The 25,195-nt window shown below is 39.1% G+C and overlaps 1 protein-coding gene across 2 annotated transcripts in view; it reads left to right on the top strand.

Annotated features, from left to right (window-relative positions):
* The window catches only part of LOC131138558 (neural-cadherin-like), a 148,022-nt gene that overhangs the window by 44,927 nt on the left and 77,900 nt on the right, over window positions 1-25,195 (top strand). For both annotated transcript variants that reach the window (XM_058087570.1, XM_058087571.1), the window contains exons 4-12: window positions 830-1,034; window positions 5,539-5,650; window positions 7,131-7,380; window positions 9,115-9,257; window positions 13,233-13,405; window positions 16,332-16,500; window positions 17,477-17,647; window positions 18,536-18,708; window positions 23,102-23,269. In XM_058087570.1, the coding sequence (XP_057943553.1) occupies window positions 830-1,034; window positions 5,539-5,650; window positions 7,131-7,380; window positions 9,115-9,257; window positions 13,233-13,405; window positions 16,332-16,500; window positions 17,477-17,647; window positions 18,536-18,708; window positions 23,102-23,269 (1,564 nt within the window). The remainder of the gene's footprint in view (window positions 1-829; window positions 1,035-5,538; window positions 5,651-7,130; window positions 7,381-9,114; window positions 9,258-13,232; window positions 13,406-16,331; window positions 16,501-17,476; window positions 17,648-18,535; window positions 18,709-23,101; window positions 23,270-25,195) is intronic.

Here is a 25,195-nt window from a genome sequence, read left to right as displayed (position 1 = left end):
GGACAATTTGGAGTCGCCGATTAAGCTAGCATGTTTTTGGAATGTGGGAGGAAACCGGAGTACCCGGAGAAAATCCACGCATGCACGGGGAGAACAAAAAGAGATGTCCGAGGGTGGAATTGAACCCTGGTCTCCTAGCTGCGAGGTCTGAGCGCTAACCACTCGTCCACCATGCAGCCCATATCATTATTAATATTATTTTTCATTCATTCATTTTCTGCCGCTTATCCAAACGAGGGTCGCGGGGGTGCTGGAGCCTATCCCAGCTGTCTTTGGGCGAGACCGCGGGGTACACTCTGGACTGGTGGCCAGCCAATCACAGGGCACATATAGACAAACAACCATTCACACTCACATTCATACCTATGGACAATTTAGAGTCGCTAATTAAGCTAGCATGTTTTTGGAATGTGGGAGGAAACCGGAGAACATGCAAACTCCACGCAGAGATGTCCGAGGGTGGAATTGAACCCTGGTCTCCTAGCTTTGAGGTCTAACCACTCGACCACCATGCCGCCCTGGACAAAACCTGACCATAATTTGGAGTGGCCAATGAAGCTAGCTAACATGTTTTTGGAATGGGGGGAGGAATGATTGGGGGAGATTGCCATGGGTCGTACCATTACGGCAGTACAAACCTGTCAATCATAGGAATGATTACCAGTACCCGTATAAGTATATGGTATTATTACAAAGTACTGGCAAGAGTCAACTGGCAGTATTTTTATTATTTTTCCAATGGGTCTTATGGTCCTTGATTTCAGAGCTTTCAGAGTCCCGTTTTCTTCTTCTTCTTCTTCTCCCCAATGATTTTGTGTTTCTTCCGCAGCTTCCTGGCCGTGTCGGCCATTTCCTTCCAAAAGCAGCCAATCAGCTACAGCCTGCTGATCAATCCCAGCAGCCTTTTCAGCATTCAGCAGGAGTCGGGAGAGATCAGCGTGACCCGGACGCTGGATTACGAGAGCGACCAACGACGGTACCTACTGATGGTGCGAGCCAGCGAAGAACCGGGCGGACTGAGCTCGGCCGCAGAGGTTAGTTCCGAATAGCGGGGCCCGCAAATCTCAGGCCAAGCATCTTTTCCCAGAAATGATGCTGGGAACACAGGAGAACTCTGCTGTTTTTAAGATAGTAATGGTCAAAGATCCTCTAAAACACAGGATAACTCTGCTGTTTTTAAGATAGTAATGGTCAAAGATCCTCTAAAACACAGGATAACTCTGCTGTTTTTAAGATAGTAATGGTCAAAGATCCTCGAAGCGACAGGAGCACTCTGCTTTTCTAAGAACGTACTGGTCAAAGATCCTCTGGGTTAGGGCGGATTGCGCCTGAGGGTCTTTTGTCTGAAACGCACAGCAAAGTTCAAAGATCGTCTAAACGACAGGAGCACTCTGCTGTTTTTAAGATAGTAATGGTCAAAGATCCTCGAAAATACAGGATAACTCTGCTGTTTTTAAGATAGTAATGGTCAAAGGTCCTCGAAACAACAGGAGCACTCTGCTTTTTTAAGAACGTACTGGTCAAAGATCCTCTGGGTTAGGGTTAGGGCGGATTGCGGCTGAGGGTCTTTTGTCTGAAAAAAGTTCAAAGATCGTCTAAACGACAGGAGCACTCTGCTGTTATTAATATAGTAATGGTCAAAGATCCTTTAAACGACAGGAGTACTCTGCTGTTTTTAAGATAGTAATGGTCAAAGATCCTCTGAACGACAAGAGCTCTCTGCTGTTTTTACGAAAGTAATGGCCAAAGATCCTCCAAACAACAGGAGCACTCTGCTGTTTTTAAGATAGTAATGGTCAAAGATCCTCTAAAACACAGGATAACTGCTGTTTTTAAGATAGTAATGGCCAAAGATCCTCGAAAACACAGGATAACTCTGCTGTTTTTAAGAAAGTAATGGTCAAAGGTCCTCGAAACGACAGGAGCACTCTGCTTTTTTAAGAACGTACTGGTCAAAGATCCTCTGGGTTAGGGTTAGGGCGGATTGCGGCTGAGGGTCTTTTGTCTGAAAAAAGTTCAAAGATCGTCTAAACGACAGGAGCACTCTGCTGTTATTAAGATAGTAATGGTCAAAGATCCTCCAAACAACAGGAGCACTCTGCTGTTTTTAAGATAGTAATGGTCAAAGATCCGCTGAACGACAGGAGCACTCTGCTGTTATTAAGATAGTAATGGTCAAAGATCCTCCAAACAACAGGAGCACTCTGCTGTTTTTAAGAAAGTAATGGTCAAAGATCCTCTGAACGACAGGAGCACTCTGCATTTTTTAAGATAGTAATGGTAAAAGATCCGCTGAACGACAGGAGCACTCTGCTGTTTTTAAGATAGTAATGGTCAAAGATCCTTTAAACGACTACGAGCACTCTGCTGTTTTTAAGATAGTAATGGTAAAAGATCCTCTGAACGACAGGAGCACTCTGCTGTTTTTAAGAAAGTAATGGTCAAAGATCCTTTAAACGACAGGAGCACTCTGCTGTTTTTAAGATAGTAATGGTCAAAGATGAAAATGTGCCGGGAATAGCGGGGCCCGCAAATCTCAGGCCAAGCAGCTTTTCCGAGGAATGCCAGGTTGTAAATTGGCTGACAAGGCTGCTGTGATCCGAAGTCAGCAGTGACCCTTCCGACACGGCGAAGGGGAAGCGGCTTTGGTTTCTGTTGCCACGGCTGAGCGGCGCTGAAATGCGAGCAAAATGTTTAAGAGGAGCGAAGTCGTCTCTTTTGTTTCACTCGTTTGAACGTGTGATCTGGAGATGAAGTGCGTGAAATATGGAACGTACTCAGAGACGCTTGGCACAAGAATCCCCAAATCTTAAGACACAATCTACAAACAGAACATTCCCAGATCAAATATTTATGGATTTATGAAATCTGTTAAAATATGAATGCAAGGAGTTAGTTTCACAATGATCATGCCGGCCAATTACTCGGAAAAATCTAGGAAAACCTAACCCAGCTATTTTAGGACTATTACTCAGCTGTCACTTCAAACTTGGATGTAATGGTCAAAGATCCTCTAAAACACAGGAGAACTCTGATGTTTTTAAGATAGTAATGGTCAAAGATCCTCTAAACGACAGGAGCACTCTGCTTTTTGAAGAACGTACTGGTCAAAGATCCTCTAAATGACAGGAGTACTCTGCTGTTTTTAAGATAGTAATGGTCAAAGATCCTCTAAACGACAGGAGCACTTTGCTGTTTTTAAGATAGTAATGGTCAAAGATCCTCTGAACAACAGGAGCACATTCCAGAAACATGCTAGGTTAATGTTGCTCTTCTGTTTTCATGGATGTAAAGGTCAAAGATCCTCTAAACACAGGAGAACTCTGCTGTTTTTAAGATAGTAATGGTCAAAGATCCTCTATAACACAGGAGAACTCTGCTGTTTTTAAGATAGTAATGGTCAAAGATCCTCTAAATGACAGGAGCACTCTGCTGTTTTTAAGATAGTAATGGTCAAAGATCCTCTAAAACACAGGAGAACTCTGCTGTTTTTAAGATAGTAATGGTCAAAGATCCTCTGAACGACAGGAGAACTCTGCTCTTATTAAGAAAGTAATGGTCAAAGATCCTCTAAACGTTTTTAAGGATGTAATGGTCAAAGATCTTCTAAACGACAGTAGCACTCTGATGTTTTTAAGATAGTAATGGTCAAAGATCCTCTAAACGACAGGAGCACTCTGCTGTTTTTAAGATAGTAATGGTCAAAGATCCTCTAAACGTTTTTTTTAAGGATGTAATGGTCAAAGATCTTCTAAACAACAGGAGCACTCTGCTGTTTTTAAGATAGTAATGGTCAAAGATCCTCTAAACGACAGGAGCACTCTGCTGTTTTTAAGATAGTAATGGTGAAAGATCCTCCAAACAACAGGAGCACATTCCAAAAACATGCTAGGTTAATGTTGCTCTGCTGTTTCCATGGATGTAAAGGTCAAAGATCCTCAAAATGACAGGAACACTCTGCTGTTTTTAAGAACGTACTATGCAAAGATCCTTTAGACAACAGGAGCACTCTGCTGTTATTAAGAAAGTAATGGTCAAAGATCGTGTAAATGTTTTTAAGGATGTAATGGTCAAAGATCTTCTAAACAACAGGAGCACTCTGCAGTTTTTAGGATAGTAATGGTCAGAGATCCTCTAAACGACCGGAGCACTCTGCTGTTTTTAAGATAGTAATGGTCAAAGATCCTCTAAACGACAGGAGCACTCTGCTTTTTCAACAACGTACTGGTCAAAGATCCTCTAAACGACAGGAGCACTCTGCTTTTTGAAGAACGTACTGGTCAAAGATCCTCTAAATGACAGGAGTACTCTGCTGTTTTTAAGATAGTAATGGTCAAAGATCCTCTAAACGACCGGGGCACTCTGATGTTTTTAAGAACATACTATTTAAAGATCCTTTAAACAACAGGAGCACTCTGCTGTTATTAAGAAAGTAATGGTCAAAGATCCTCTAAACGTTTTTAAGGATGTAATGGTCAAAGATCTTCTAAACGACAGGAGCACTCTGCTGTTTTTAAGATTGTAATGGTCAAAGATCCTTTAAACAACAGGAGCACTCTGCTGTTATTAAGAAAGTAATGGTCAAAGATCGTGTAAATGTTTTTAAGGATGTAATGGTCAAAGATCTTCTAAACAACAGGAGCACTCTGCAGTTTTTAGGATAGTAATGGTCAGAGATCCTCTAAACGACCGGAGCACTCTGCTGTTTTTAAGATAGTAATGGTCAAAGATCCTCTAAACGACAGGAGCACTCTGCTTTTTCAACAACGTACTGGTCAAAGATCCTCTAAACGACAGGAGCACTCTGCTTTTTGAAGAACGTACTGGTCAAAGATCCTCTAAATGACAGGAGTACTCTGCTGTTTTTAAGAACATACTATTTAAAGATCCTTTAAACAACAGGAGCACTCTGCTGTTATTAAGAAAGTAATGGTCAAAGATCCTCTAAACGTTTTTAAGGATGTAATGTTCAAAGATCTTCTAAACGACAGTAGCACTCTGCTGTTTTTAAGATAGTAATGGTCAAAGATCCTCTAAACGACAATAGCACTCTGATGTTTTTAAGGATGTAATGGTCAAAGATCCTCTAAAACACAGTTAGTTTCACAATGACCATGCAGGCCAATTACTCGGCCTTGCGGATTCAGGAGAAAAATCTGGGAAAACCTATCCCAGCTATTTTCGGACTATTACTCAGCTGTCACTTCACGCTTTGCACGCGGCGCTGACGGGGACCTCGTAGGGCGGATTACGGCTGAGGGTCTTTTGTCTGAAACGCACAGCCAAGTTCACACACGCTCGGAACATTTCTAATTTCGGACTCGGAAGGGAACGTCGGCGTGGAAGATAAAAGGCGGTGTTGAACTAGCAACTTAAGAAATGGCAAAATGCAATTTCGGGTCAGGTTCCTGTACGGAAAAATAAAAATCCCATGCTTGTTTTGCTTGGATTTGGGTTTTTCCAAGAAAAGGTCATTTGATGGATTTCTATTCTGGTTATTCCCAACCCCCCCCGCCTTCATCCCGTCTTGCTAATCAGGTTCAGGTGCTGATAACAGACCAGAATGATTGTGTCCCCGAGTTCCTCCAATCCATCTACAGCGTGGATGGAGTCCCGGAGACTGTAACCACGGCAACGTCTCTCCTGCAGGGTAAGACACTTGACGCCATCTTTGAAGTCCGACTCTTACTTCTGTATGCTGCGTTTAAAATTATTTTAAAAAGATTGTTTGGGAAAAAAAAAATGGAATTTCACGCAAAACAACAGCTGGCCTTTTGGGAATAAAACCTTGGCTTTGCCGCATAATATTCCGGTTTTTTTTGCCTCATAATATTCCAGGAAAAGTGATTGATCTCAAGCCTTAAACTGCAGTAATTAAACAAAAAATTAATGTATTCAAGCGGCACGGTGGTCGAGTGGTTATCTCGCAGACCTCACAGCTCGGAAACCAGATTTCAATTCCACCCTCAGCTTAAAGAGGTGCAGAACACGGAAGATCTAGAAAGGCACGGTGCTCGAAATTTATTTTTAACGACAAGAGCACATTCCAAAAACATGCTAGGTTAATGTTGCTCTGCTGTTTTCATGGATGTAAAGGTCAAAGATCCTCAAAATGACAGGAACGCTCTGCTGTTTTTAAGAATGTACTATTCAAAGATCCTTTAAACAACAGGAGCACTCTGCTGTTATTAAGAAAGTAATGGTCAAAGATCCTCTAAACGACAGGAGCACTCTGCTTTTTTTAAAACGTACTGGTCAAAGATCCTCTAAAATGCAGGCGAACTCTGCTGCTATTAAGAAAGTAATGGTCAAAGATCCTCTAAACGACAGGAGCACTCTGCTGTTTTTAAGATAGTAATGGCCAAATATCCTCTAAACGACAGGAGCACTCTGATGTTTTTAAGGATGTAATGGTCAAAGATCCTCTAAAACACAGGAGAACTCTGCTGTTTTTAAGATAGGAATGGTCAAAGATCCTCTAAAACAAAGGAGAACTCTGCTGTTATTAGGAAAGTAATGGTCAAAGATCCTCTAAACGACAGGAGCACTCTGATGTTTTTAAGAAAGTAATGGTCAAAGATCCTCTAAACGACAGGAGCACTCTGCTGTTATTAAGAAAGTAATGGTCAAAGATCCTCTAAACGACAGGAGCACTCTGCTGTTATTAAGAAAGTAATGGTCAAAGATCCTCTAAACGACAGGAGCACTCTCCTTTTTTAAGAACATACTGGTCAAAGATTGTCTAAACGACAGGAGCACTCTGCTGTTTTTAAGATAGTAGTATGGTCGAGTGGTTAGCGCGCAGACCTCACAGCTAGGAGACCAGGGTTCAATTCCACTCTCTGCAATCTGCAAACATGTTCTCCGCATGCATGTGTGGGTTTTCTCCGGGTACTCCGGTTTCCTCCCGCATTCCAAAAAAAAAAACATGCTAGGTTAATTAGCCACTCCAAATTATCCATAGGTATGAATGTGAGTGTGAATGGTTGTTTGACTATATGTGAAATCTGTGAGAAATTTTATATAATAGAGCAAAAGCAGGCTAATACTAGCCTACTAGTAGTACTACTACTATGAATTTAATTGTTTTTTATGTCATACCCCCCCCCCCCCCCCCAACCCCCCACTAGTGTTGGCCACTGACTGCGACTCCGGGTCCAATGCGGATCTAACCTATTACACTCTGAGCCCAGACTTCAGTATTTCGCCGCACGGTACCATTTTCCCCGCCGCCCGGCTTGACTACGAGAGGCCGAACCATCTCTATGAATTTGTAGTCATGGCGGTCGACGGCGGGGATGGGCCTCACTCCGGTACCGCCACCGTTCGAGTCAGGATGGCAAACGTCAACGATGAAGTCCCGGAATTCTCCCAGTCCACGTGAGTACCTTAACCTGGCTCGGACACTGAGTTGCTGCTAAAACAAACACTGACAAAAATAGGATTAAAAAATTATTAAAAAGAAGTAAAAAGTTTTGATAATGGATAACGCTATTGAATTATAGCGCGAAAACAGCAACTGTGGAATCTCTTATGTATTGTTTTCCCGGGAATTTTTAAGTTTTGTGTAAAAATCTAAGCAAAAACAAAAGGAATAATAATAATAGTCATCATCGTCATCTAAACCCTAATAATCGTAGAGACTAGATTACGAAATATCTTCGTAATGAAATTTTTTTATCATTTCATATTCCAGGTATTCCTCAAAAAACATGTTTTTGATGTCATGCAGTTCACATTTTTAACTTATCTTTTATACATTTTAAGAAATTTTAGTTTTTGTGTTACCACCCCAACCTTCCATAAGTGGGTCAAAAATGACCCGGTCAGGTTGTTTTCTTAAAATATCTTTGTAATGAAAAAATTTTATCATTTCATATTCCAGGTATTCCTCAAAAAACATGTTTTTGATATCATGCCATTCACATTTTTAAGAAATTTTAAGAAATTTTAGTTTTTGTGTTACTACCCCAACCTTCCATAAGTGGGTCAAAAATGACCCGGTCAGGTTGTTTTCTTGAAATATCTTCATAATGAAAATTTTTTATCATTTCATATTCCAGGTATTCCTCAAAAAACATGTTTTTGATATCATGCCATTCACATTTTTAAGAAATTTTAAGAAATTTTAGTTTTTGTGTTACTACCCCAACCTTCCATAAGTGGGTCAAAAATGACCCGGTCAGGTTGTTTTCTTGAAATATCTTTGTAATGAATTTTTTTTTATCATTTCATATTCCAGGTATTCCTCAAAAAACATGTTTTTGATATCATGCCGTTCACATTTTTAAGAAATTTTAAGAAATTTTAGTTTTTGTGTTACTACCCCAACCTTCCATAAGTGGGTCAAAAATGACCCGGTCAGGTTGTTTTCTTGAAATATCTTTGTAATGAAAAATTGTTATCATTTATATAAAAAAGAAATAAATATTATATAAAGAAAAGAAATAATATATAAAGAAATAATATTAATACAAAAAACAAGTACTGTCATTTATTTATCTTTTTGTTCATAAAATATAGTAAAATGTAGTAAAATCTCAGACATATTGCAAATGGTGATTAATCATGGTTAATTCATTAATCTGATTAAAAAATGAAGTGTTCCACAGCTCTAGCTAAGTATCTACAAAGTACAAGTTAGAGTCGCGGTTGAAAAGAGCAGATAGAAGCCCACTTCGGAATTCCTATTTAAATGAGGTCGGCGATGCCCCAGGAAGACAAGTCAACGGAGTGTATACGTTAGCGTTAGCGACGTAGCCTCCGAGTCCGGGTTGACAGATTACAGGTCAGTCTTGATGCCAACCGAGCTCGCCGCGTCTCTGGGCGGAGATGAATCACCCGTCGGCGTTCTTCTGTAAACCATCAATCAACTCTGACTTCTCAACCCCCCCCGGACGCCGACAACGCCACCGCTATCGCCGCAGACTCACACGATTACGCAGGAAGCGACGCCATTTTGCTGACGAGTCGACTCGAACTTTTGGTAGAAAACACGCAGCTGTCAATCAAGCGTTATCGTACTTCCTGTATCGGACGTCTAAGAGGACATCTTAAATCACAACGACACAAAAAAGCTAAACTTAACAGTCTTACCAACTCCTTTCTTTGTAGGTATCGAACGTTTGTTTCTGAGGATGCAGGCCCAAACACTCTTGTCGCTACAGTCCTCGCCAAAGACCCCGACGGCGATGGCATCGTCTACTCCATAACGGCCGGGAATGAGGACGGGAATTTTGTCATTGACAGCCAAAAAGGTGACGCCTCTTGTACGGCAATGGAGAGTGAAAGCCGTGTATTCATGCATTCCATTTTTCCATAAAACGTTCCTGCTTCATGAGTGGACGTTCAATGTCGCTGATGAAAGAATATTCTTTTTCATTCAAGGGCTGATTTTTCTTTTTATTTATGCTAATTACGCTCATAAATATTAAGCATGACATTGTTGGGTGAAGGTTTTTCTTACAGGTTGGAGAAAGGATTGTTTTATCTATTCATCCATCTATCCATCCATCTATCCATCCATACATCCATCCATCCATCCATGCATCCATCCATGCATCCATCCATGCACCCATCCATCCATTCATCCATCCATGCATCCATCCATGCATCCATCCATCCATCCATCTATCCATCCATGCATCCATCCACCCATCCATCCATCCATGCAACTATCCATCCATCCATCCATCCATCCATGCAACTATCTACCCATCCATCCATCCATGCACCGATCCACCCATCCATCCACGCATCCATCCACCCATCCATCCACGCATCCATCCACCCATCCATCCATCCATGCATCGATCCATCCATCCATGCATCCATCCGTCCACCCATCCATCTATCTATCCACCCACCCATCCATCCATCCATCCATCCATCTGTGCGTCCATCCATTCATCTGTCCATCCACCCATCCATCCATCCAATTTATCTATCCATCCATCCATCCAATCCATCCATCCAATCTATCTATCCATCCATCCATCCATCCATCCATCCATCCAATCCATCCATCCAATCTATCTATCTATCCATCCATCCATCCAATCTATCCATCTGTCCATCTGTCCATCCATCCATCCATCCAATCTATCCATCCATCCAATCTATCTATCCATCCATCCATCCATCCAATCTATCTATCTATCCATCCATGCATCCATCCGTCTGCCCATCCATCCATCTGTCCATCCACCCATCCATCCATCTATCTATCCATCCATCCATCCAATCTATCTATCCATCCATCCATCCATGCATCCATCCGTCCGTCCGTCTGTCCATCCATCCATCTGTCCATCCACCCATCCATCCATCCATCCATCCATCCATCCATCCATCCATCCATCCATCCAATCTATCCATCCATCCATCCATCCATCCATCCATCCAATCTATCCATCCATGCATCCATCCATCCATCCATCCATCCATCCAATTTATCTATCTATCCATCCATCCATCCATCCAATCTATCTATCCATCCATCCATCCATCCATCCATCCATCCATCCAATTCATCTATATATCTATCCATCCATCCATCCATCCATCCAGCCAATAATGAGTGATTGATGGAAGTATATTTATGATGTATGATTTATGTATGATTTATGTATTGATTGCTGTGCCTTGGTAACTAAGAGAAGTAAACCTCCATGGCCAGCTGGCCAACACAACACGCCTCTGCAGACACGCCATCACGGAGTGGGCGATTTGACCCAACCATAGCCGACCCTACGACACGTAAACAAACGTTGTTTGTGTAACACCGAGACCACGAAGGTTGAATTTGGTACTGGGGGGGTGGGGGGTGGGGGTCTCATCGGCGACAGAAAGGAACGCTATGCTACAATTGATGACGGTACTCTTTATCTTTTTTGGATTTAGCCTTTGATCCGAAACCGTCGGCAATTGCTGTGACATTTGTCACCCGGCCCTTTCAATTCCATTCCACAACAACGTTACAACAACGCTATCATAGCTCACAATCTGCAGGCGCTTCTTCGCAAGCTCCTCTTCCCTTTTGTGTCATCGCTTGAAATTCCGGCGCTGTGTTTCTCCGTATCCTTGGAGCAAGAAAATGTTAAGGCTGATATCCTTTGTGCAGGAATTCCATTCTTGGGCTTTACGCTCGTCGTACTGCGGATGCAAAGAATACTGGCTCGTTCAAAAAATCATGTCATTGGTAAACAAGTGTGACATTTAAGCTGGGAGAATAAATACGTACATACTGCACTTCACTTATTATGTATATTATATAAAAATTATATTTTTGATATCATGCCGTTCACATTTTTAAGAAATTTTAAGAAATTTTAGTTTTTGTGTTACTACCCCAACCTTCCATAAATGAAATATCCTTGTAATGAAAAATTGTTACCATTTCATATTCCAGGTATTCCTCAAAAAACATGTTTTTGATATCATGCCGTTCACATTTTTAAGAAATTTTAAGAAATTTTAGTTTTTGTGTTACTACCCCAACCTTCCATAAGTGGGTCAAAAATGACCCGGTCAGGTTGTTTTCTTGAAATATCTTTGTAATTAAAAATTTGTATCATTTATTATTCCAGGTATTCCTCAAAAAACATGTTTTTGATATCATGCCATTCACATTTTTAAGAAATTTTAAGAAATTTTAGTTTTTGTGTTACTACCCCAACCTTCCATAAGTGGGTCAAAAATGACCCAGTCAGGTTGTTTTCTTGAAATATCTTCATAATGAAAAATTGTTATCATTTCATATTCCGGGTATTCCTCAAAAAACATGTTTTTGATATCATGCCGTTCACATTTTTAAGAAATTTTAAGAAATTTTAGTTTTTGTGTTACTACCCCAACCTTCCATAAGTGGGTCAAAAATGATGATCCGGTCAGGTTGTTTTCTTGAAATATCTTTGTAATGAAAATTTTTTTTATCATTTCATATTCCAGGTATTCCTCAAAAATTAGATTTTTGATATCATGCCGTTCACATTTTTAACTTATCTTTTATACATTTTAAGAAATTTTAGTTTTTGTGTTACTACCCCAACCTTCCATAAGTGGGTCAAAAATGACCCGGTCAGGTTGTTTTCTTGAAATATCTTTGTAATTAAAAATTTTTTTATCACTTCATATTCCAGGTATACCTCAAAAATCCTGTTTTTGATATCATGCCGTTCACATTTTTAAGAAATTTTAAGAAATTGTAGTTTTTGTGTTACTACCCCAACCTTCCATAAGTGGGTCAAAAATGACCCGGTCAGGTTGTTTTCTTAAAATATCTTTGTATTAATTTTTTTTTATAATTTCATATTCCAGGTATTCCTCAAAAAACATGTTTTTGATATCATGCCGTTCACATTTTTAACTTATCTTTTATACATTTTAAGAAATTTTAGTTTTTGTGTTACTACCCCAACCTTCCATAAGTGGGTCAAAAATGATGACCCGGTCAGGTTTTTTTTTTTAAATATCTTTGTAGTGAAAAATTGTTATCATTTCATATTCTAAGTATTCCTCAAAAAACATGTTTTTGATATCATGCCGTTTACATTTTTAAGAAATTTTAAGAAATTTTAGTTTTTGTGTTACTACCCCAACCTTCCATAAGTGGGTCAAAAATGACCCGGTCAGGTTGTTTTCTTGAAATATCTTTGTCATGAAATTTTTTTTATCATTTCATATTCCAGGTATTCCTCCAAAAACATGTTTTTGATATCATGCCCTTCACATTTTTAAGACATTTTAAGGAATTTTAGTTTTTGTGTTACTACCCCAACCTTCCATAAGTGGGTCAAAAATGACCCGGTCAGGTTGTTTTCTTGAAATATCTTTGTAATGAAATTTTTTTATCATTTCATATTCCAGGTATTCCTCAAAAATCATATTGTGAGGAAGTTGACTCATACCACGTATTCCATTTCAACTTTTGTCCGACCAAAACGGACGGCAAACAAGCATCTGCTGAGCTTGGTTAACTTGACTCTGTATTTTCTTCAAGTGGATGAGCTGGCAGGACTCGTGTGAGTGGGTATCTGTGGAAGTATTAGATTAGAAATGTGACAAGTCGCCACTGTGAAATTGCTTTTTGGATTTAGGCGACATATCATATATTTTTTTTTTTTACATCTTTTACGGGTTTTCCCATGGTTTGTTATGTCATATTCATACACAAAGCAAAGTCGCGGTCTTTTTTTATTACATGCGGTGTAACGGTTCTGTGGTTTTTGCAGGGTTAATTCGACTCCGCTCCGCCCCCCTGCCCAAGCTCCAGGGCTTGGAGTACGTACTAAACGTTACAGCCACCGACAACAATGCATCAGGCGGGCTCCACTCGCTGTCCTCCACCGCACGCGTCATCGTGGGAGTGGATGATGTGAACAATAACAAACCGATATTTGAAGAGGTAAGGATGAGAGCTCTTGGGCTTTTAAATACGGAATCCGAATGACCGCTCCCAAAAACCCAAAACCGTAGGACTGCTAGACTGGTCTAGCTGGTGTAAGCCCCAGTTGCTGCATGCGTATTAAAATACATGAGTTTTTATATTTGTGTGGATGCAAATAAACTAAAATAAACTAAAATAAACTAAAATAAACTAAAATAAAATAAAATAAACAAAACTAAACTAAACATAAAATAACTAAAATAAACTAAAATAAACTAAAATAAAAAACAAAGCTAAACATAAAATAACTAAAATAAACTAAAATAAACTAAAATAAAAAACAAAACTAAACATAAAATAACTAAAATAAACTAAACTAAAATAAAATAAACTAAAATAGACTAAACTAAAATAAAATAAAATAAACAAAACTAAACATAAAATAACTAAAATAAACTAAAATAAAAAAACAAAGCTAAACATAAAATAACTAAAATAAACTAAAATAAACTAAAATAAAAAACAAAACTAAACATAAAATAACTAAAATAAACTAAACTAAAATAAACTAAAATAAAAAAACAAAACTAAACATAAAATAACTAAAATAAACTAAAATAAAATAAAATAAAATTCGGCCATCTCTGTGTGGAGTTTGCATGTTCTCCCCGTGCATGCGTGGGTTTTCTCCGGGTACTCCGGTTTCCTCCCACATTCCAAAAAAAACATGCTATGCTAATTAGCGACTCCAAATTGTCCATAGGTATGAATGTGAGTGTGAATGGTTGTTTGTCTATATGTGCCCTGTGACTGGCTGGCGACCAGTCCAGGGTATACCCCGCCTCTCACCCAAAGACATGACATAAAATAAAATGAAATAAAATAAAATGAAATAAAATAAAATAAAATAAAATAAAATAAAATAAAATAAAATAAAATAAAATAAAATAAAATACATGTTTTATTAACATTCTAAAAAGAGCTCAAATTAAAAAAAATCCCTTTAACAGATTTGTATTCAGTAGAAAAATATTTTTTTTTGTTGCTGTCACCCTGAATGAAGCTTATGCAATCAGAGACCAAGACTCATTTCAGTTCTTCCACTTGCTCATTCCCCTCGTTCTCCTCGTTCTCCTCATTCTCCTCATTCTCCATCCTGCTCTCTTGTTTTTCCTCTCCCGTGAGTTCCGATTAGCGCGTGCACCCGCTCTATCTTTAGGCTGTCTGTTGGGATTTCAATTAATTGCTAAAAAAAATTCATTATCACCGACAATACAATACCTGTTTAATTAACTAGCTAATTAATTAGAATTTACTCAAACACTCCATCAGAAGACAAACCGTGGCGTACACTGTAACTCCTCAAGGTCCTGGCAACCTGTGTGAGATGTGTTTAAAGTCACGGGGAAAAAATATATTCATGTTACATGGGGCCAGCTTTCAAAATGTTAATGTTAAAACTATAAATAGGAGGGCCCTTATTGTCGCCACAAACCTATAAATAGGAGGGCCTTTATTGCCCCCACAAACCTACAAATAGGAGGGCCCTTATTGTCGCCACAAACCTATAAATAGGAGGACCCTTATTGTCTCCACAAACCTATAAATAGGAGGGCCCTTATTGTCGCCACAAACCTATAAATAGGAGGGCCCTTATTGTCTCCACAAACCTACAAATAGGAGGGCCCTTATTGTCTTCACAAACCTATAAATAGGAGGGCCCTTATTGTCGCCACAAACCTATGAATAGGAGGGCCCTTGTTGTCGCCACAAACCTATAAATAGGAGGGCCCTTATTGTCTCTGCAAACCTATAAATAGGAGGGCCCTTATTGTCGCCACAAACCTATAAATAGGAGGGCCCTTATTGTCGCCACAAACCTATAAATAGGAGGGCCCTTATTGTGTCCACAAACCTATAAATATGAGGGCCCTTATTGTCGTCACAAACCTATAAATAGGAGGGCCCTTATTGTCGCCACAAACCTATAAATAGGAGGGCCCTTATTGTCTCCACAAACCTATAAATAGGAGGGCCTTTATTGTGTCCACAAACTTATAAATAGGAGGGCCCTTATTGTTGCCACAAACCTACAAATAGGAGGGCCCTTATTGTCGCCACAAACCTATAAATAGGAGGGCCCTTATTGTCTCCACAAACCTACAAATAGGAGGGTGAGATATTAAACAACGTACCTACAAAACAATAGTCAAGCTAATGCAAACATGGCGTCAAGTTTACGCTATCACTGCACGCAACTTTTTACAGTAGGTCAGCGCTAGCGCCGTGCTAGCGGTGTCCTGGCTGGCCCACTAGTGACGCCCTTGGGGGTCATTTTGCCAATAAAAAAAATGATATTCTATTTGAAATAGATCGAGTCGGTCTATGCGCTAGCATGACCCCATTCTTGATGCCACGTGCTTATTTTGTTACCCCTACTTTTATTATTATTCTATTCTATTTTATTGTTATTATATGATATTATTGACGATACCCTGACTGTATCGTCGTTCTGTTTCTTTGCCACGGTTCCATGATGCACGTTCCTTGCTTCCATGATCTCCTCCTTCCCATGTCATTCTCTGTTTCACGGTCATTTGCTTGAAGGAGATGCAAACATTTATGATAATAAACTAGAGGGCCTCCAGAGAGCGTCCTATATGTTCATTAGACGTAATGTATTGAATCCCGGGCCAAGTAAAAACTGCTCATTGCTTGATCTTCAAAAGAATCGGCTCGAGTGTTTTCACTTCCATATAGACGGTGGTCTTCAGGGTCCTCAGCTGTAGATAGCAACAGTATTGTGTTTCATGTGCCGTGACCCTCGATATAATTAATCTTCTTTGATCTTCGGTTTTCCAGATCCGGTCAGCATTTTTTTCTAATGATTGAGGTTCTTCCATATGTTTTTGTGTCTATCTCGCCCCGAACCCCGATCTTTCAGTGCCAGCAGTATCGTGAGCAGGCGTCAGTGCTGGAGAACCAGCCGACAGGGACATTTGTGTTGCAAGTGCATGCAGTGGACGCCGATGAAGGAGCAAATGGAAAAGTCAAATATGGCCTAATGCACAGAGACAGCGTCATGCCCGCCTTCAGAGTACATCCTGACTCAGGTAGAGCGATCGCCGACGGTCTTGGCATTCAAGACATAAATTCACATAGTTCACAATATTTGAATCCTTTTCATGGACTGGTAGAACCATTCAGGTCAAGACTAAAATCCATTTAGGAGTGCAAAAAAAGGCCAGTAAGGATAATTCATAATGGCGCCTACAGAGAACAAACTAACTCCTTATTTTTAAAATCACAAATACTTCAACTTGATGATATAGTTCATATTCAAACAGCTAAAATAATAATACATAAGGCTAAAAATAACCAATTAGTACATTTGAAACACTTCTATGCTAGGACTACGTTAGCATTAGCATAGCATTTCAGTATGCGGAATCAAACAATGGAATGGATTGAGTAAGGGAATCGAACAATGCACAACGATGAGCCAGTTCAAGAAACAATACAAGCAGTTGATGTTTGAACCAGTCATGATGCGCATTATATATTACTATATTGACAGTTACTATTGTACACATTATATATTGTATGGTCATATCACTAGTTTAAATAAAATGAAATAAAATAAAATAAAATTAAATTAAATTAAATTAAATTAAATTAAATTAAATTAAATTAAATTAAATTAAATTAAATTAAATTAAATTAAATTAAATTAAATTAAATTAAATTAAATTAAATTAAATTAAATTAAATTAAATTAAAACTAAAAAAACTATAAAACTATATTAGGAAAGCAGGAAGTGAACAAATGTAACAGTTACTGATTGTAAAAGTACCAGATGGAGGGGTAGGATTTACTAAGCTTTGCTTCTTCCTACTCCTTTCGGACATGTGGAACTGGGAACTGATTATGGGATGCACTCATTACCATCACTTGGCCTGAATTCTGTTATCGTGTAGATTTAATAATGTATTCTATTCACAGACACGTAGAATATCAAATGCATGTATAGATTATTGAATATTTGTGTACCCATGTTTGACATCTGATTACCGTTCGGGTCTGTCCAGGAGCAATTGTGACGGCCCAGAGGTTTGACAGGGAGCGGCAACGAGAGTATTCGGTCACAGTGACAGCCACTGATTGGGCAGAAGAACCTCTCATCGGAATCTGTCAGCTCACTGTCCAAATATTGGACGAGAACGACAATAGCCCCAAGTTTGAGAACATGCGCTACGAGTGTAAGTCCTTCATGACAGATGCTTGGATAAATTCATATCATGACCTAATTATTCAATACGGAGAAGTTAAATGCGTTATTTCTGGTCCTTCGGATATTTGCAAAAAAAATTGAAAAGCAAAGAAAACTGAAAATTGAATAGCAAAGGCAAAATTTTGGTTTTGTGTCAGAAATTCACAGTCATGATCTGATTCTTGATGGCAAAGGCAAAAACGCTTTCCCTTTTTGAATGCGGTGGGATGGTTGAGCTGCATAAGCGAGTCCTCTCTGAGGTTGGACGGATCAATAGCCTGAAGTGGTAGACCCCAAAAATGTTACCGACCCTGAGGCGTAGGAGCCCATTGGCTGTCCGTCAAGACACAGGAAAAAAACTTGGTCCAAGTCTAGGTTCTTACTGGTGCCGAATGGATGGTGCAGTCCAGTAACCATCAGACAACATCTGCCAGAGACGGCTAAGAACAAAAAAAGCCACAGAATTATTTGGAATTTGGAACCATATATGGGACACTGGGGGGGGGGCATCAAAATTTTTCATCAAGAGTCTATGATAAAATAACACTAGCCTCTCGATTTGACAGCATCTTCCATAGACCGTATTCTGAGTATGTTCTGTACTATACGGATGTTGTGCACCCCTGCAATGGGCTAACTAAATAATGAATATTTATAACCGAATACCCAAGTGAATCATCTTTACTATTGTAAAAGCCGTCATGTTTTGTAAATGAAAACCATATTTGAGTTTTATTCCCAGTTTTATTCCCAGTGGCCACACACGAATATATAATTCAGTTCGTTTTTCCGATGTTTTTACCTTTGACTGTACCCATGCATTTCTTACATACATGTTCATCCCATCAAATACTACATCTCCGTGTATTCCCTGTAGACTTTTTGAGAGAGGACACTCTGGTCGGTACCAGCTTCCTGCGTGTGGCCGCTCATGACGATGACTTCGGTACTAACGCGGCCGTCACTTACTCCATGTCTGTGGAACAACCCGAGTACCTAAAGGTCAATGCCGTCACCGGATGGGTCTACGTCAACCAGCCCATTTCCCAGGTCAGTTTTATTAATCCACACTCACATTGGTCGGAATTCCCGGAAAACATGAAATGAGTGTGTCACCACATACGTAATTCCATGAATGATGTTGGACACTGACTGGACAAATAATAAAAATTTAATGCATTTGTCTGAAGACTGTTACTCCAATGAATGGCCATTGTTTTAAGTACGCTAACTTACAGAGCTAATTATCACAAATGAAATTCCTTGTTACGAAACACCCTGTCTCATTATCCTTGGCCTTGATTAGTAGTCTAAAACATGTTTTTTTTTAGTCCCATTAAATATAATAATTTAGTAACTGGGAGAATTATTAGTGCAATTTGACTTGCAAAACATGGCCACCTGAATGCAAAGAGTCTAACAAGAAGCGAAAGTACGGAATCTATGACATCAAAGATGCAGCTCTTCTTCAGCCAGCAAACCTGTGATAGCACTCCGAGTTGTGTATTATTCAGGATACTTTTTAGCAGAAGGGTGTCAAAAGTCTCTGGTAATTTTTCCCCCTGACTTCATGTCAAATGGGAAGTGTCAAACCTAAAACCACGGCGAACAAAGCTGCTGCATATTTCACGACGGCTTCAGAAGGAATTTGGATTGACTTCATCCCCCCCGTAGAATTCCTGATGTAACGCCTGATTATAAAAAGCCTGACATTAATTGTTAAAATTCTCAGGTCGGGTCTGAGACACCATGGAATCTTTTTCTCATGTGTTTCTCATTGCATCACATGGATGGATGGAGGGATGGATGATGGATGGATGGATGGAGGGATGATGGATGGATGGATGGATGGATGGGTGGTTGGGTGGATGGATGGATGGGTGGATGGATGATGGATGGATGGATGATGGATGGATGGGTGGTTGGGTGGATGGATGATGGATGGGTGGATGGATAGATGGATGATGGATGGATGGACAGATGGATGGATGGATGGATGGATGGATGGGTGGGTGGTTGGGTGGATGGATGATGGATGGATGGATGGATGGACAGACGGATGGATGGACAGATGGATTGATGGGTGGATGGATGGTTGGATGGGTGGATGGATGGTTGGATGGGTGGATGGATAGATGGATGATGGATGGATTGACAGACAGGTGGATGGATAGATGGGTGGATGGATGGATGGATGGATGGGTGGATAGATGGGTGGGTGGATGGATAGATGGCAGGATGGATGGATGGATGGATGGATGGGTGGGTGGTTGGGTGGATGGATGGATGGATAGATGGATGATGGATGATGCATTGGCAGACGGATGGATGGATGGGTGGATGGATGGATAGTTAGATGGATGGATAGATGAATGGACGGATGGATGGATGGACGGATGATGGATTGGATGGATGGATGGATGGGTGGATAGATGGGTGGGTGGACGGATGGATGGGTGGATGGATAGATGGATAGATGGATGGATGGATGGATGGGTGCTTGGGTGGATGGATGGATGGACAGACGGTTGGATGGATGGGTGGATGGATAGATGGATGATGGATGGATGGACAGACAGATGGGCGGATGGATGGTTGGATGGGTGGATGGATGATGGACAGATGGATGGATTGACAGACGGGTGGATGGGTGGATTGATGGGTGGATGGATGGATGGATGGGTGGATGGGTGGGTGGGTGGATGGATGGATAGTTGGATGGATGGATAGATGCTTGGATGGATGGCTGGATAGATGGGTGGGTGGGTGGATGGATGGATGGATGGATGGATGGGTGGGTGGGCGGACGGATGGATGGATGAACTCAGAAGCCTCGGCTTTATTCCTATCACACAACACACAAGCACCAGAAGCGTGTGCCAAAAGTTCCTAACCTCGTTGACATTCAAGAGAATGGCCTCTGAAGTCAACTCTTCCATTCTTCCAACAGACCAAGACTCCCAAGTCATTCCCATGCATTTAAAGCAGCAACTAATTACAATCATTTTTCTCTTTCTTTCAACCTTTCACTATCTATTGTGCCGACTCAAAAACCCAAACTGAATTGTCATTTCCAGCGGAAATATAATTTTCATGTCACACTCTATTGTATGAGACTGCAATAATAGAACGCAGTCACCGGGTCCTGATTGACAATATACTGCAGTTTTTCTACATGTACCCATGTCACAGTTGTATTATTCTACTAGCATTGTTGTGCTAATGACATGACAAAAGTCATTTATCGTAGTTACTAGTAGGATCTCTAATCAGACATCCACCTTAAGACGAGACCACCCACGAGAGAGATTTTAAAATTAATTTAAAAAAAATAATGAACTTAATTTAAATTTAAAAATTAAGTGTTTTTAATAAATAAGCTAGTCACAAAACAATGCATGTTTATGGTGCCACAAATGGATTCTAAACTAAATTATACATTTTTAAGCTTTAAAAAAATGCCATTAAAATTACCTACAACAGGAAAAAAATGATTTTCCGATTCTTATATTGAATGTTTATGTCTATTTAAGAAGTTAAAAAGCAATCCCATATCCCAAGTGTTAACCAATTTGGAGCTATTGTTCGTCAAATTTGGTCATTTCGTTCCTGGTGGTTCAATTACTGAATAATAAAAAGAAGTCAAACGAGCTTTTGTGCCTCCTGACTCGCGGCTTAATCAACTTTTGCAACGCTGCTGCATTTGTTCTTAGCCTAATTAAATGCATTTAAATTATTTCCATTAATGGAGCACTTCCTAGTTTCAGGTTTAAGATGGAAATAAAAAAATTAAATACCATCACAGTTGATAAACATTTTACAGCAATAATTAAGTCTCTTCACGACTCGGTATCCAATTTAGAGTTTTAAAGAGCAATCGTAGCGAGCTAAAATACGCGTAGCCTTCACTGTACTGTCGTGATTTCGAAGTAATTACATGTACACAATTAATACTGAAAGGTAAAAGTCATTAATCCGTGGAATAAATGTTCTCCTTTCACCTACTGTCCCTACCTACAGTCGGAATGTTTTATAATAATAATTAGGACTGCTAAAAAAAAATCCAGTTAATGAATGACGGTATTATTTCTAGTATAATGAATTTTCAATTCAATTCAATTGGTCAATTTTCTATTCCATCACCATAGCTTATACAGTAATGAACAAAATATAATAAAGACATAATAAAGAATGAATATATAAAGAAAAAATAGGGAAATATGAGTGTCAAATAAGGTATGACTTGTGACAAAAAAAATAAAAAATAAATAATATCGGTATATACATCGCTTGAGTAGTCTCCATACATCAGAAACTCATTGAATATTCTGCTCTTAATTTGAAATTTCACTTCAAACTTCCTGTTCCTTGGATTAGAGATGATTTTTATTATTTTTCCAGTCCCTTGATGTTTTTAATAACAAGCATTTTGGCTTCCTCTGGTTCTTCGTTCAAGTCTACGTAGATTCAGGAGTCGGCAGAGAGGCGGGGTCCACACTGGACTGGTGGCCGGCCAATCACAGGGCACAATTTAGCCAATGAAGCTAACGATTTTGGAATGGGCGGTGGAACCGGAGTACCCGGAGAAATTGTTTATTAGTTTTTTATCTATTATCATAACATTAGTATCGACATGGGCGAGTGGTTAACGCGCAGACCTCACAGCTGCCCATTAATTTGAAGTTTTTACCTCAAACTTCCTGTTCCTTGGAGTAGAGATGATTTTTATTATTTTTCCAGTCCCTTGATGTTTTTAATAACAAGCATTCTGGCTTCCTCCGGTTCTTCGTTCAACTCTACGTAGATTCAGGAGTCGGAGGAGAGGCGGGGTCCACCCTGGACTGGTGGCCGGCCAATCACAGGGCACATATAGACAAACAACCATTCACACTCACCGGGGGAACCGGAGTACCCGGAGAAATTGTATATTCGTTTTTTATCTATTTTCATAACATTAGTATCGACATGGGCGGCACGGTGGTCGAGTGGTTAATGCGCAGACCTCACAGCTGCTCTTAATTTGAAGTTTTTACCTCAAACTTCCTGTTCCTTGGATTAGAGATGATTTTTATTATTTTTCCAGTCCCTTGATGTTTTTAAAAACAAGCATTTCAGCTTCCTCCGGTTCTTCGTTCAACTCTACGTGGATTCAGGAGTTGGCGCTCCAAGTTCTTTGAAGACCCGCCTGCTTCCTGGAGTCGCACGTTAGCTTAACCGCGTTGGCGTAGCATTTTCACAAGCATTTTCTTCCCCGTTTCAGCAGCGCTCTTTTGTATGTTGACCAAAACAAGTCAACAAAAACAAATGAAAGATTCAATTTATGAATCGAGCGGCACGGCGGTCGAGTGGTTAGCGCGCAGACCAGGGTTCAATTCCACACTCGGGCATCTCTGCGTGGAGTTTGCATGTTCTCTGACTGACCTTTCACTCTGTTGAACCCCAGAGGTCCTACATCACACGGGACATCATCGCCACCGATGGGGGCAACCGTAGCACCTCCGTGGAACTGGCCGTCACCATCACCAACGTAAAGAACCAACCCCCACGGTGGGAAGAGGAGAACTACCGCATCGTCATCCCTGAAAACGCTGCCAGAGACACGCCCATCGTGGTACACAAAGTATTTGTGTTTATTTTGTGTGTGTGTGGATACTACGTCACGTCAGGTACAATGATATCATATTTGACTCCCTTCTCAGTATCGTTTTGTACACCGCTTTATACAATATTATACCTTTGTCTAAATGATATCATATTTGACTCCCTTCTCAGTATCATTTTGTACATTTTTGTACAACACTTTACTGAGAAGGGTGTCAAATATGATATCATTTAGATGATATCATATTTGATATCATTTAGATGTCATTTAGGTGTCAAATATGATATCATTTAGATGATATCATATTTGACACCCTTCTCAGTAAAGTGGTGTACAAAACGATACTGAGAAGGGTGTCAAATATGATATCATCTAAATGATATATACACCATATAAAGTGGTGTACAAAACGATACTGAGAAGGGTGTCAAATATGATATCATCTAAATGATATCGTATTTGACCCCCTTCTCAGTATGGTTTTGTACACCACTTTATATGGTGTATACCTGTACAAAACGATACTGAGAAGGCTGTCAAATATGATATCATCTAAATGATATATACACCATATAAAGTGGTGTACAAAACGATACTGAGAAGGGTGTCAAATGTGATATCAAATATGTGTCAAATATGATATCATTTAGACATACCCCAAGGTGAGAAGGGTGTCAAATATGATATCGTTTAGACAAACCTCGAGATATAATATTGTAAAAAGTGGTGGACAAAACGATACTGAGAAGGGTGTCAAATATGATATCATTTAGACAAACTTCGAGGTATAACATTGTATAAAGTGGTGTACAAAACGATACTGAGAAGGAAATGTGATATCAAATATGTGTCAAATATGATATCATTTAGACATACCCCAAGGTGAGAAGGGTATTTAGACAAACCCCGAGGTATAATAATATTGATATCAAATATGATATCATATTTGACACTCTTCCCAGTATCGTTTTGTACACCACTTTATACAATGTTATACATGCTATCTAAGAAATTATATACATACTGTAGGTAAAAAAAAAGCATATTTTTTGGGCATTGTTTTTCCAAATATTTCATCTTTCTTTGCAAATAATTTTCATTACTGTTATTTTTGTAATATTATTAATTTGTGCTTATACTATTTTTGCCCAAAACTTGAATTTATTATGACTTAAAAACAGGTTTTCCTAAAATATAATTTTTTTTCCCATAATATTTCTGGGAAAAATTTAGACTTTTTTCCATGTTAAAATACGACTTTGTCTTCATAGTATTTAGACTTCATAGTATTTTGTTATTTTCCATATTAACTATTTAATTTTGTTTGGTTTGTTTCTCTTAATATTATGACTTTTAAAAAGGAAATATTTTGTATTTAATATTTCAACTTCACCCTCCTAAAATGATATTATATAATGATATTATATTATTTTTTCCCATAATATTGCTGGGAAAAATTTTGACTTTTTTCCATGTTAAAATACGACTTTGTCTTCATAATATTTAGTTATTTTCCATAAATAACTATTTAATTTTGTTTGGTTTCTTTCTCTTAATATTACAACTTTTAAAAAGGAAATATTTTGTATTTAATATTTCAACTTCATCCTCCTAAAATGATATTATATAATGATATTATATTATTTTTTCCGATAATATTGCTGGGGAAAATTTCGACTTTTTTCCATGTTAAAATACGACTTTGTCTTCATAAAATTTATGAAGTTATTTTCCATAAATAACTATTTAATTTAGTTTGGTTTCTTTCTCTTAATATTATGACTTTTAAAAAGGAAATATTTTGTATTTAATATTTCAGCGTCATCTTCCTAAAATGATGTTATTTTTCCTCGCCTCGCTCCGCTTTAATTCCACGCTTTCCCGAAATCTCCTGGGAGCCAAAGAAACTCTCGTTTTTTGATGAAGTCAGTCAAT

This window comes from Doryrhamphus excisus, chromosome 11, assembly GCF_030265055.1.
Source record: "Doryrhamphus excisus isolate RoL2022-K1 chromosome 11, RoL_Dexc_1.0, whole genome shotgun sequence".
Taxonomy (NCBI): Eukaryota; Metazoa; Chordata; class Actinopteri; order Syngnathiformes; family Syngnathidae; genus Doryrhamphus; species Doryrhamphus excisus.
Note: the sequence above shows the minus strand (reverse complement) of the source record. Positions and strands in the feature narration are given on the sequence as shown.